The sequence below is a fragment of the Malania oleifera genome, chromosome 8 (genome assembly GCF_029873635.1).
Source record: "Malania oleifera isolate guangnan ecotype guangnan chromosome 8, ASM2987363v1, whole genome shotgun sequence".
Classification (NCBI taxonomy): Eukaryota; Viridiplantae; Streptophyta; class Magnoliopsida; order Santalales; family Ximeniaceae; genus Malania; species Malania oleifera.
The window spans coordinates 19,527,600-19,540,323 of record NC_080424.1 but is presented as its reverse complement, the minus strand read 5'-3'; the positions used below and the strand labels follow the sequence as shown (position 1 = coordinate 19,540,323).

At 34.6% G+C, this 12,724-nt stretch overlaps 1 protein-coding gene across 1 annotated transcript; it reads right to left on the bottom strand.

The window, feature by feature from the left end:
- Positions 1-8: 8 nt before the first annotated feature.
- LOC131161502 (receptor homology region, transmembrane domain- and RING domain-containing protein 2-like) lies at positions 9-12,283 on the bottom strand. The gene is made up of 4 exons (XM_058117313.1): positions 11,715-12,283; positions 11,260-11,493; positions 3,953-4,369; positions 9-1,023 (listed from the first exon to the last, which is right to left on the bottom strand). The coding sequence occupies exons 1-4, from the start codon at positions 11,842-11,844 to the stop codon at positions 464-466; spliced, it is 1,341 nt and encodes a 446-aa protein (XP_057973296.1). The 5' UTR covers positions 11,845-12,283; the 3' UTR covers positions 9-463.
- Positions 12,284-12,724: the final 441 nt, after the last annotated feature.

The following is a 12,724-nucleotide window of genomic DNA, read 5'->3' as shown; positions in this document are numbered from 1 at the left end:
ATTAGTTGTGCTCAAAAACACGATGGGCATCTTTACCATTAAATTTCTGATGAAATTACAAAAAAAAAAAAAAGAGGAAGGAAAACATCTCCTGCATTTCTGCCAAACTATGAACATTTATGTAATAAACAGAACACTCGGAACGTAATTAACATATCGACTACTGCACACAGAACTCATCATTGAGTGGAGGGGATTTCAGAGACCTCAAACACAAGAATAGCAATAATCCGGTTAAAAATGGGGGAAACACATATGATACAATGCAGTTGGATAACCAGCACACACCATAGCACTTTCAGGGTATACAATCAGTCAGACGACGGACAATGTCGGCAAGAATCCATTGGGGATTCGGCACTAGTAGGGTAACACCGTAGAGGTAAAATTACACACCCCAATGTTGGCTTGCCTCCACCGGAAAAGCTATTGCTGCGACCACTCACCAACAGCAGATTTTGGGTCAACACTCTGGAAGAGATTGAGCAGAAGCAAAAGGCGAAAAACTTGCTGCCGACTCGCTACAATGAAGTGGATGTGGCTGTTGACTGGATGAGCCAACATAGCTTGGTGACGCATTGCTGGAACTTGGAATGTATGAAGACATGTATCTTGAGTTCGGCGATATAGATGGGTAGCCAAAGGAATGGGGGGAAACCAAATGGGATGCATGAGATAGTTGGGAAGATGGATTCCTGAGGTCTACTGAGCTTCGGCTTACACTGATTGGAGGGGATTGGTGGTATGAACAAAAAGACTGCTGAACAAAAGGAGTGCTCGTGAGGGAGTGAATTCGAGAGTCTGCCATTGCTGGGGCTATTTGTATGGCTGATGATGATATAAATGATGATCTCATGGATGACAATATGGATGAGGACGCCCTGGAAGCAGGGCTGGATGAAAGCAGAGGTGTGCACTCTGATGCAGGAGGGTCACCAGTGCTAGTTCTGGCGTCACGCTTGCAAACTGGGCAAAAAGTTCTCCATGTAGTAAGCCAAGAATCCACACAAAATGCATGAAATTCTGCCAAAATTGCAAGAAAAAATAATTTAAAAAAGGGCCTAATATGACAGTCTATGACAACTAACAAGAAACAAGAGAATAACTGTATGGATTAAGCCAAAAAAAACACTTATCAATGTAAAAAATAGTTAAGTAAACTAAATAATAGCATTGCTTAAATTCTTATCACATAAATTGAACAAAGAAAACTTGTTTGAAGCCAAAATCTATGCAACAGAACATGCAATACTGTCACTATGTTAAACTGATGACACCTTAGGTTATTCTTAAAACACAAGGAGCTCTCTTCTGCCAAACCGAGGAATGGTGCACCAGACGACCATGTGATTCTATACCCAGATCAACTAGATCAAATTTCTTGATATTTTGAACAGCCCCTGACTTCACCAAATTGATTCCTTCATGATACCCCAATGAACAAGACTACTGATAAAAAACAAATAATGAACGGCCACAAATTTTTTTGCTTACGACTCCAACAAGCTACAAAACAACTGGGCCCTAAACACTTCAGTCAACAAGCAGATATTCTTGCATTTAGATGAAACTGTTTCCTGTGCTAAATGAGTTGAATTAATTAAAATTACAAACAGTTAGGTTGGTCCTAATTTTTCATTTGCAATACAGGAATATAAATATATATTGATTTCTGAATAAATATTTTTATGGTACAGCCGATGGATTTGCAACTTCAAATATAATTTAGAGCTGGAGCTTTTCAGTTTCCAACAGTTGTCTGGATACTTCATCAGTCCTGTGTAGTCATTGCAAAAATTTAATCTTAACAAAAGTAATCAAGATTATTATGATTAGTTCAATAAACGAAGGTTTTATAATCATGCAGAAGGTCTTTTGACACCGGATGCAGTTAAGAATCTACCTCATTACAAAATTTATAACAAATTATAGCTCCCACTTAGTTCAAGAATTTTCTAATTGCAAAAGATGCAAGAAAGGTTATTGACATATAAAATTTCTATTCCAAAAACACATTTCACTGGTAAACTATAAAATTTGCTTTCTTTCTTATTTTCCTTGATCTCCACTATTAGGTAAAAGAAAGCCTGGCAAGACAATTACATTCCTTAAAAAAGCCCTTTCACCATAAACATGCCTGCACCCAACATCAAATATTTAAAAGGACTCATGAGTAATTTAAAAAATGAACGTTTAAAAAAGCAAACATTACTGCTGAAAAGTTTATGCCCATTTACATTTGTAATTGCTTAAAACTACTCAAAATTACATAAATTTTTGAAAAAAATAAATAAATTTAGAGATTTAATAATGTAAAATACTTGCACTCAATAGCATACAAAAAGTGCAACAAACAAGAACTCCTATTTTCTTATCCCTTCATGCTCCAAGTTCCAGATAGATCACAAAAGGAATCTTAGGGGCCATTTGGCATCACTATAAAAAATTATGATAAAATCAAGAAACTAAAACATAGGAAAAAAAAGAACTAAAAGCCAAAAGCCAGCAACCTATTTGGTTAATATTATCTAAAATTAAAACAAGTTAGAACTTGATTGAGCAAACATTCATTTTACCCTTGAATCAAATAAAATTTAAAAGTATTATTAAAATAATAAAAAACAACAAAAGAATATAAATTTACAAAATAGCATAATAAAAATAAAAATTATTATAATTATTTTACTTAATTATTATGTTCCAAAACAAACTTTTTGTGCTTCAAGAACAATCTTATTACATCTAACAAATGAAAAACAGTCAAAATATTTTTTAAAAGACTTCTTTTTTAAAATGTTTAGAATTATATATATATATTTCTATTTTAATTATTTTGAATTAACATGGTTGTATTGTTTAAATATTAATTAAAAATTATGTATAAAATGATAATTTAATCCAAAAACATTAATTCTGGATATTAAAAGTATTTTTCCAACAAGTTGTGAAAAACAATTGAAAATCATAAACTCTGGTTTTCAATTTTTAAAAAACTGAAACTACAGAAATTGAAATAGAAAACAAAAATGATAACATACAGCCCCCTTAATTCTTCCAATATGAATAACAAAATTTTTGTAATAACCCTTTCAATAGATGTAGTCTTTTAATGTTTATTTAGAGTCAATATATGTTGTTAAAAGAAATACCTTTGAACACATACAATTTCTCAGAATTAATAATGGACAACTAAAAAAACGTGCAGTCACGCTACGAAAATGGAAATAGCAAACAAAAATGATCCTAAACAGATTCTTAACTTCTTCCATTATGAATTACAAAATTCTTGCAATAATAACCCTTTCAATAGATGTATCCTTTTAATGATTATTTGAGTCAATATATGTTGTTAAAAGAAATACCTTTGAACACATACAATTTCTCAGAATAAATAATGGACCTATAGAATGAAACTTCGTAGAAAATGGGAAAGAAGACTGGAGGAAAACTTAAAAGATATTTACTGGAAGAAAACAGATAGCAAACAGCCCTTAACTTCTTCCAATATGAATTACAAAATTCTTGCAATAATATCCCTTTCAATAGATGTAATGATTATTGAATCAAGATATGTTGTTAAAAGAAAGACCTTTGATTTGAACAGACAAAATTTCTCAGAATTAATAATGAACATATAGAATGAAACTTTGTAGAAAATGGGAAAGAAATCCAGAAGAAAAATCAAAAGATATTTACAGGAATTAACCTTCTCTTAATTGTTTTTAGGGGGGGGGGGGGGGGGGGGGGGGGGAGGGGAGGTAACATAACCTGTTTGTCCACATTGCAAATCATTAATAACTGGGAGAAAAGTCAAAGAAGGTTTTCTACCGTCCATTAGCACAAATTTGCTATCCATAACTCACCACTGAACAACTCTAAACCATTGAAACTAAACACAGTTGCATCAATTTAGTATGTGATAGCATAATTCGGAGGATACAAAATGACTTACTGTGACTGCAAGGCAGAATCCTCAGTTTCTCGCCCATACTGTAGTCTTCAAGACAAATGGCACATGTTCTTGACGTGCAGTTATCCTCTAACACAGATGTAAATATCAGGCTTGGCATTGCTTTCACTAAGCGACTGCTCATTCCATGAAATTCCCGAACACGAGAAGCTCGGGGGCGCTCTCGTCTTATACGATGCCGACGAACAAAGAAACAAGTAGCCAGAACGGCCGACATGGCAAGTAAGGAAATGAAAGAGATGGCCATGATGGACCATGCTGAGTTTTCAAAGCTTGGAATTATCCACAACTCCATGCTGGTAAGGCCACCAGCCTTACCAGCATACTTTTTAAGTACTTCACCGGCAGCATTGGAAACAAACACAGCATGTATTTTTATACCAGCAGAATTTCCTGCCACTGCATTAGCAAAAGATTGCGAATTGAAGATTGTTACAAACTCAACACAACAATATGTTGGTTGCCCTTCAAAATAAAGCTAAACAATTTTGACAACTCAGATTAATAATTAAATTACACACCAAAAAAACAGAAAAAGGAACAGGAAACAGCTTCATGGATAAAACAATGACAATTAAAAACCTTATAGCGCTTCAGAGCATGGATTCATGACTCGACTTTGGATTTGCATGAATTTGGAAGATACTCAATACAATTTTATGTAATGTCGAAATGCATACAAATCCAAATCCAAGGTCAGAATTCCATGCTCCCATATAAAATGTTAAAGAACATTGTGTTTCCACTGAAAAAGCTTAATTCTTATCTCAACCGCAAGTTCTAATCATCTGCTACTTAATTCTATCATGATTGCTGTTAATTGTTATTGATAAGTTGAAAGATATTACGCATCATTACCCTAATCAGAAAATTAAAAATCTTAACAGAACATTGCATTTCCACTAGAAAAATAGTTTATTTTATCTCAACTACAAGTTTCTTTTAAAGGGAAAAAGACACTAACCTCCCTTGAGGTTTGGACAAAGGGGTCATCCATTGAGCAATGTTGGGATTTCCATTGTAGGACCGCATAACAGCCAATGCAGCCACCAATGATTCAACTATTGAAGGGCAGTATACTATATCTGTATCATAGGAAGAGTATTCAAAGTTCCTGCAATATTAGGCTTCACAGTAAGCATCTCTTCCTATTGCATCACTTGCTCATATAGGTAACTGCACAATCTCCTGTGTCCATATCACTCTCTAATTATTAAGTCTAAATCCTCTGCACTTGCCATATAACGAAAGTACAAACCATCTTATTCTCATATTCACCCCTAGCATTATGAAACACTTACCTTGTGTTACCCTTGCCAATGAGAGCACTGCTACATTTAGGGGAATAAGGGTAATAAACCCTACCCTCTCCCCCCCCCCCCCCTCCTCCTCTTATGTTGTCTATATTCCTAGATGCTCCTTTAATGTCATTTCGGTTAGCAAGATTATAGTATCAAATAATTGTTCTATAACCTTCTTCCATCATTTTTCCTGTTATTCACTCTTCAGGATTTAAGACGAGGAATGCTAAATGAACATGAGTGGGATGGACTACTATTTTGAGTCACTATCTCCTTTTACCGCACATCACGTCGATTCAAATCCATAATCATCTCCACCATCCTTCATTGGACAAGTTAAAAAGTTGGATCCTGATATGAGTTCTTGTTCTGGTTTAGAGTGTTTGTGTTTTCAGTGAAAGCAACATCTTGTTCTGTTTGAATCTTCAGTCAATAAAGGGGCCATGAGCCCTTTTAGGTTCCATCTATTTTGATGTGTGGGTTCCTAGTTGTGTCACATGTCAAGAGGATCATTTCGAGGTATATAATATCTTGTGCTTTATTCCAGAATAAAGACTTCTGGCATGGTTTTAAAAACAGAAGCAGTCAGTGTAATGGTAGCAATTGTGGTCATCACATCTTGGTTGCTTTAGTCGCTATAGGCGAGAAGCATGCGATTGTTACTTCTCACTACTTCTTTCTATAGCAACTACTTCTCACTACTTTATTGATTATAAAATGATGCTTAAACTAAGGAATCATAAATATAATATAAAGAGAATAGAAAAAGTTCCAACATAGAAGTGACGAGAGATGCTATCAAAAATGGAGGAGACAAGAGATCCTCATAGCAAAAAAAACAAGAGAAAACCAAAACTAATAAACCTGTTTGAATGCTAGTTAAAGAAATTTTTTTAAACCTAAAAATGATTTTTTAATTAAAAAATTACTAACTAAAACAAATCAACTTAAATTTGAGTTTCTAAGATTTGATATAGGGCAAAGAGTGAAAAAATGTGAAAAAGGGACTCAAAAAACCAAATGTAACAGCCTTTAACAGCTCTATAGTACTGTAGCAGATCACATAGCCTTTAACACCTATCTCACACTGTCACTCAAGGGTATTTAAGACTATGAGATTGTCACCCAATTCACTACCTCCGTGACTAAAACTGTAAGGATTCATTGGCCATCTTGTGCCCACACACCACAGAAAATGGAGTTGTAGGGAGAAAGAACATACATATCCTGAAAGTCACTTATACTTTATTTTATCAATTGAATGTCCCCAAAGTGTTCAAGAGTGTCATGCTCACTATTTGCTCCCCTGTCAACAAAAATGCCATCTTCCGTCATTTCTGGTGAAAGCAAAATACCTTATTCCACTCTCTTTTTCTTGATTCATCATTGATCTCACTACCTCCCCATATAATGTGTCCTTCATTCATCAATTACACCCAAGGGTGGACAAGTTGGATCCCAATGCTCTTACATGAGTTTTTTTGGGATATACTCTCACTCAAAATGAGTATCAATGTTATAGTCCTATTTTGGGTCATTTCTAAAACATTTGTTAATGATAGCTTCTTTGAATATACACCATATTACTCTCAATCCTCGAGTCCTTGATCTTAAGGAGTACTTTTCTTTGCCTAGCCTAGGACATACTCTTGAGTCTTCTTCTTAGTTGAGCCATTCTAGTTGCTTAGATCATCCTAATTTGCAAGTGTGCACACAACAACTCAAGGTATGAGAGATTCCTCCAAATCCTAATGTTGCACCTTTATTCTTCTGGTCTCATGATACAATCCTCTTGATATTGACCTTCCTATTTCTATCCAAAAAGGTTAATGCACCTGTACACAACATAGATCTCTTTTTTTGTTATGATTTTTTTTCCACCCTAATATTATTATTGTGACTATACATTTCCCTTCCAAGTTTGTGCAAGAAGCCCTATCCCATTCTAGGTGGAGAGATGCAAAGGATGAAGAGATGCAAGCTTTATTGAGAAAAAAAATAAAGGATATTTGGTTGCTTGTGCCACTTTGCAACGATAAGTATGTGATTGGATGCATGGCCTTAAATTTCCACAAAATTGTCAAAATTCGTGCTTTCTACCACCCTCAAAATCAAAATGCCAAACAATTTCCATTTCAAAAAATTTTTTCAAAATTTTAACTATAGAATGAAATTTCCTTCAAATTCATATTTGAGATTCAAATTTCTATTAATTAGTCTTCTTTTCTTATTGAAACTAAAGATTATTACAAGAAGGATGTGAATAGCTTTCAAATTTTTTAAATTAATTAAAAATAAATAAACTTAGATTTGGCTACAACATTTTTTTGACCATTTTTGTCTAAATTATCCATATTTGTATAATAAATGATATTTAACTAATTTATGAATTTCATTCATATTAAGAGAATAAGTTTAATACCATTATTATATTACGATTGTTGCACCTTATACACGACACACCTACCCTTGATGAATTTTCTTTAAAATAGTTCAGTTCAAAATCTTGCATTGTCATGCCCATTAATAGTTTAAAGTTTCATAGAAGAACTCCCCGAATTAGCATATATTCCCACCATTTTTAAAAATTGAAATAAAATTTCACATTAATATTGAAATTTTTGCACTTTTGAAGCCTCGAAAATTTAGTTTCAAGTCAAAATTTACGACCTTTGTTGGATGTCGCTGGTTGTTTGCTGTGAAGGTCAAAGCAGATGGTTTTGTGGCTCACGTAAAAGTTTGCCTAGTTGCTAGTGTACGCTCAAGTGTACAGTCCAAAATGCTCTGACACATTGTCCCAAGTTTCCAAACTTACTTCGATGTGTATTTTTCATCTCTTTAGCTATGACATATCACTAATGCCTTCCTCCACATTGACCTTCAAAAGAGATCAATGTGGAGCAACCACATGAGTTTGTTGCTCATGGGTTGTTAGCATTGGTGTGTCAAAGAAAATTCTTATATGGTCCAAAGTAATCTCCTAGAAGATGGTATAGTAGCTCCAATGCAATAGTGCTTGAGTTTGGCCTTTGGAGATGTTCACTGTGTGTTTTACCACCATAGTGTTGTGGGTAGGCTTTTGGTTGTGTTTGTGGACCAATTTGAACGTCTCCCGTTTCTTTCTCTCCCCCAACTTTTCCTAGTTCTATCAACTCTACCTTTCTCTATGAAAAATGTAGCTCTAGTTCACCAAGAGAATAACTACATAGCTCGCTCTCTTGCCTAGGCGTGAAGTTCCACTCCTAGTGATGATAGTCAAAGCATAAAACACTTGAAACATTTTCTATAAACAAAGATTTGGATTAAATGTGGGACCATTGAAATTCTTTTTTGGACACAAAGGTATCTAGATATCATGTCGAGACCACCCTACTAGAGGAAGTATATTCTAGACCTTTTAAACATGACTATGCTATTTGGACCAAAGTTCCAAACCTATACACTTACATATCCTAATAGCAAATTAATGCCAAATGTGGGTGACTTTTTGGCTAATCTTGGATGATGTCAGAAACTTGTTGGAAAGTTAAACTACCTCGCAAGATGGGACATATCTGATTACCTTATAACAAGTCACCAGGTGTTGTCATTTGTTTCTTGTGGTAATTAAGTACTTTGGAGATGTCTCTTCCATCGAGATCAGGGTCTCACTTGTGTTCACACACACATGCAGATGTAAATTGGGCTTGGTCAGCCTCTTAACACAAAATCCACAATTAGGTATGGGTACTCTGTGTTTGTTGGTAGTCACCTAATATCCCAGAATAGTAAGAAACAACCTATGGTTGCACATTCACCAATTCCAAGTATAGTGTCATGGTCTATACTGCATGTGAATTGGTTTGGCCAAAGAACATGTTTGAAAAACTGGATTTTCCACATTCCAAACCTATGGAACTAATGTGTGGTAACCAAGCAGCCATTCATATCGCCTCCAATCTAGTCATTCATGAGAGGACAAACACATTGAGGTTGGTGGTCATTTTGTTCAAGAGAACCTTCTATAGAAGCTCATCATAACTGCTAATGTAAAGTTTGAATGCCAACTAGCTCATGTATTTGCTAACTCTTGGGGTGGTCGAGCAAAATTCATTCGTAACAAGCAAGGAGCATATGATATTTATGCATTAGCTTTAGGGGTAGTGATAACAATTACTTAAAAAGTGTTGTTACCATATGTTAGTGACCGTGAGTTATAGCAAGTGTATGATGGCGAGTATGATGTACATGAGATATATTATAAATTGGGAAGGATAGCTATTATTGTGTTAGGTATTCCAATATTACTGAACTTTGTTAACAGTTTATTAGTAGTAAATACCATATGTAAAGGAAACCAAATCAATTAAACATCAATATGTATCAAATAGATTGGTAATAATGATGTTCACATTATAACAAGGTTGTAGTAACTATTTGTTCTCATCCAAGAGGATCTCAATTCATATTTTTTGAATTTTATAGAAACTTTTAGCATCTATTTCACCATTGATCCATATCTTTGCTACAAAGTAAGCCCATACCAATAAAAGGCAAGTCAAAACCAATGCTTCAAGCCACATATTTATCAAAATTTTGAATTCGTTACTTCAACAGAATTGCTAATATAGTCCCTTCACTCCCCCTCCAAATCTTATCTAGCAAAAAGTACAAGAAGACATACAAATTTTAATTAACAATCTAGTTTCCATCCAAGTTAAGTTTTCCTAGACTAGTCTAAAGGGGATGAGTGTTCATTCCTTTGCACCAATGAGGAAGCACATGATCATTATTTTTGCAAGTCTCCTGCCATGCTCAGTGCAACAAGCAAATTTAGTATCCCACCTGTTTTCTACCAGAGAATTTTTTTTGTGAATAACCTTATGCCAAAGAGGAATAGGTTCCAAAGGAAAGTGCCATAACGATTTCCCTACCAAAGAAATGTTTTTGGACACCAAATTACCAAGATCCAAACCTCCCTCTCCCTTATAGAGAGGGTAATAGAGATCATCTTGTGGCACTATAGTACAATGGATATTGCTAGTTGAAAATCACTACAAAGAAATTGTCATAGTTTCCTACTGAAAAATGTTTGGTAGTATAAACTTTGGTTAATAATAGTGTAACAATGCTGTGTTAGAAATGACAAAAATTAGACATATATTAACATTACTTTCTGTAATTATTAATATATAAGCATAGCTTTAGTACTTATTTAAAATTTATAGAGCTTCTTGCAAAAGAAAAAGAAGCGTGTCCCTTCGCTGCTTCTCAAACATTACTTTGGGACTGTAGTTGCTTCTCTTTTTTCTCACCAAATACTTAAATTACTGCTTTTGGTGCTCAAAGCAACTCTGCACCCACCACAGGGATTACTGAACAGAGCACTCACCAAAGGGATTATCGACAGAGTCCTAAAGTTTCACACAGAATGCACAAGAAAGTGCTTGGGACTCCTTTTTTCTCTTCTGATTATGGAGGAGGAGCCGGTTCAAAATTGACCAGCAACCTCCAAGGCACCTAGTGCTGCAACTCTTTCTCACAACTGTCCACTAATATAAGGGCTTAATCTTTTGAGATTCGAATCCAAAGTGTCCAAGATGAGAGCAAGCAGCAAAGCTCACTCCTAGCATTGGGCTAACCTATGTGACGAAGAACAGAACATGAACATAGCAAAGCATAAAACATGGCATAGATATCTAATCTTCAAGAAAACAAATTCCAAGAATCATATGAAGGGATCAACAACCAGTTTCATTATTACTTATATAGCCAAAACAAGGAGATAAATCTCTAAATTTGGATCTACCAGGACTAATTCAATCCAGCAAGAAACTGCATTCCCACCTGAACTAGAGTGTGTAGCATAAATCAGGTAGTCATCCTTTCTAAAACTAGAGTTCATACTGACAACCAGGTGCTTAATGACTAGCGTTCACAAAAGAAATATCTAACAAACACTACAGGATATAGTAATTATTAAATTGCTTAGAGGAGAATCATCATTACTTGCAACTAAAACACCATCATCTTCATCGTCATACACAATAGCAGCTTTAAACCCAGCATGTTGCGCTGTTCGAACTTTATCCTCAAAGCTACATCCTCCTCTCACAATCAACACAAACGGAGAAGCACAAGCACCTTCAACGCCTGCAACCTTATTCGTCAGTGGTGAACATGCGTCGACAGGCTCAGCCACATACAACCCTCCACATTCCCCAGACCCTTTTACTCCTGGAGCTGAAATTATCAACAAAACTAAAATTTACATGAGTATTCAGTATTCACAACACAATCACACAGCAATAAAAGTCCTTCCCTTAATTTTCTGCCCTCTGTTGGTGAAAAACAAAGGGAAAATTATATGCTCGCTGCTGTTTTTGTTTCTTAAACTCAAAAACAAAAAACAAGAACATGATCCAACGGAGCTAAAAAGAAATTAGAGAAAACGAAGAACTCACCGAAGTTAGCTTCGATATCATCGAAAGACAGGGTGACATTATTCCCAATTAGGACAACTTTAGCAAGAGCCACGCACGCCATAAGAGACAGAAAAGTGTAAGAAAAAGCAAAAAGATTCAAACCCTCCATCTATTGTTACTCAAAAACCACCGCCAACACAACCAAACCCGCCTAAGAAACAAAACACAGACCCTAATTTTCCCAGATCACACAGGCGACGGAGAAAGCGTGGGAAAGTGCCGGACATTTAGGGTTTTGGAGATGGAGACATCAGCTTCCATTTCATAGAATCGGAAATCGGATGCTGCTTGGATCCCTTCTGATGCGAAGATTAAGAATAAGATTCGAGATTTTTTATTAAAAAAAATTAAAATTAAAAACAAACAGTGACACAGATGATAAGAAAGGAAATTAGGTTTTCCATTTATAGGTAGATGAGACTGAGAATGAGGATATGAGTCACGGTGACGGGTGTCTCTAATAATTGAATTACTTGTATAAAATAAGCGGCTGCGTTATCCTCATTGGCCCACCGCCCTTGGCTTTGAGATTTAATTGCATTTGAAAACAAATAAAAATTATAGATTAAGGTTCATTAAGTATTTATTATCTTTACAAATTATTACAATAAAAATTAATAATGAAAATTGAAATCTAGAAATAAAATTATTTCCTTACTCATATATATATATATATATATATATATGCAATGTTGAACATAGGATTAATAACAATGATATACTCCTTGACATATCAAAACTAGTTGTCAATCCATAATAGAGAATGTAACAATTAATACATCAAATATGTTAATTAATTAAAATTTAGCTTTTGGCTTTTCTCAAAACAAATGAGAACATAAATATATATATATATATATATATATATATTTTAAACTATTCTAGGACGGATGTATGAAATACAAAATAACTTCTTAAAAAACTAAGTATATGTCATGAATCAATTATTAATCTCTTATGTTCATTAAGGAAAAAGATAAATTTTTAAT

Bases quoted from the DNA above. Each gene is read 5' to 3' on its own strand.
- LOC131161502 (XM_058117313.1), bottom strand. From the start codon at position 11,844: ATGGAGGGTTTGAATCTTTTTGCTTTTTCTTACACTTTTCTGTCTCTT. The intron at 11,494-11,714 runs GTGAGTTCTTCG...TGATAATTTCAG, and splicing joins TGATATCGAAGCTAACTTCG to CTCCAGGAGTAAAAGGGTCT. The intron at 1,024-3,952 runs GTAAGTCATTTT...CAATTTTGGCAG, and splicing joins GATTCTGCCTTGCAGTCACA to AATTTCATGCATTTTGTGTG.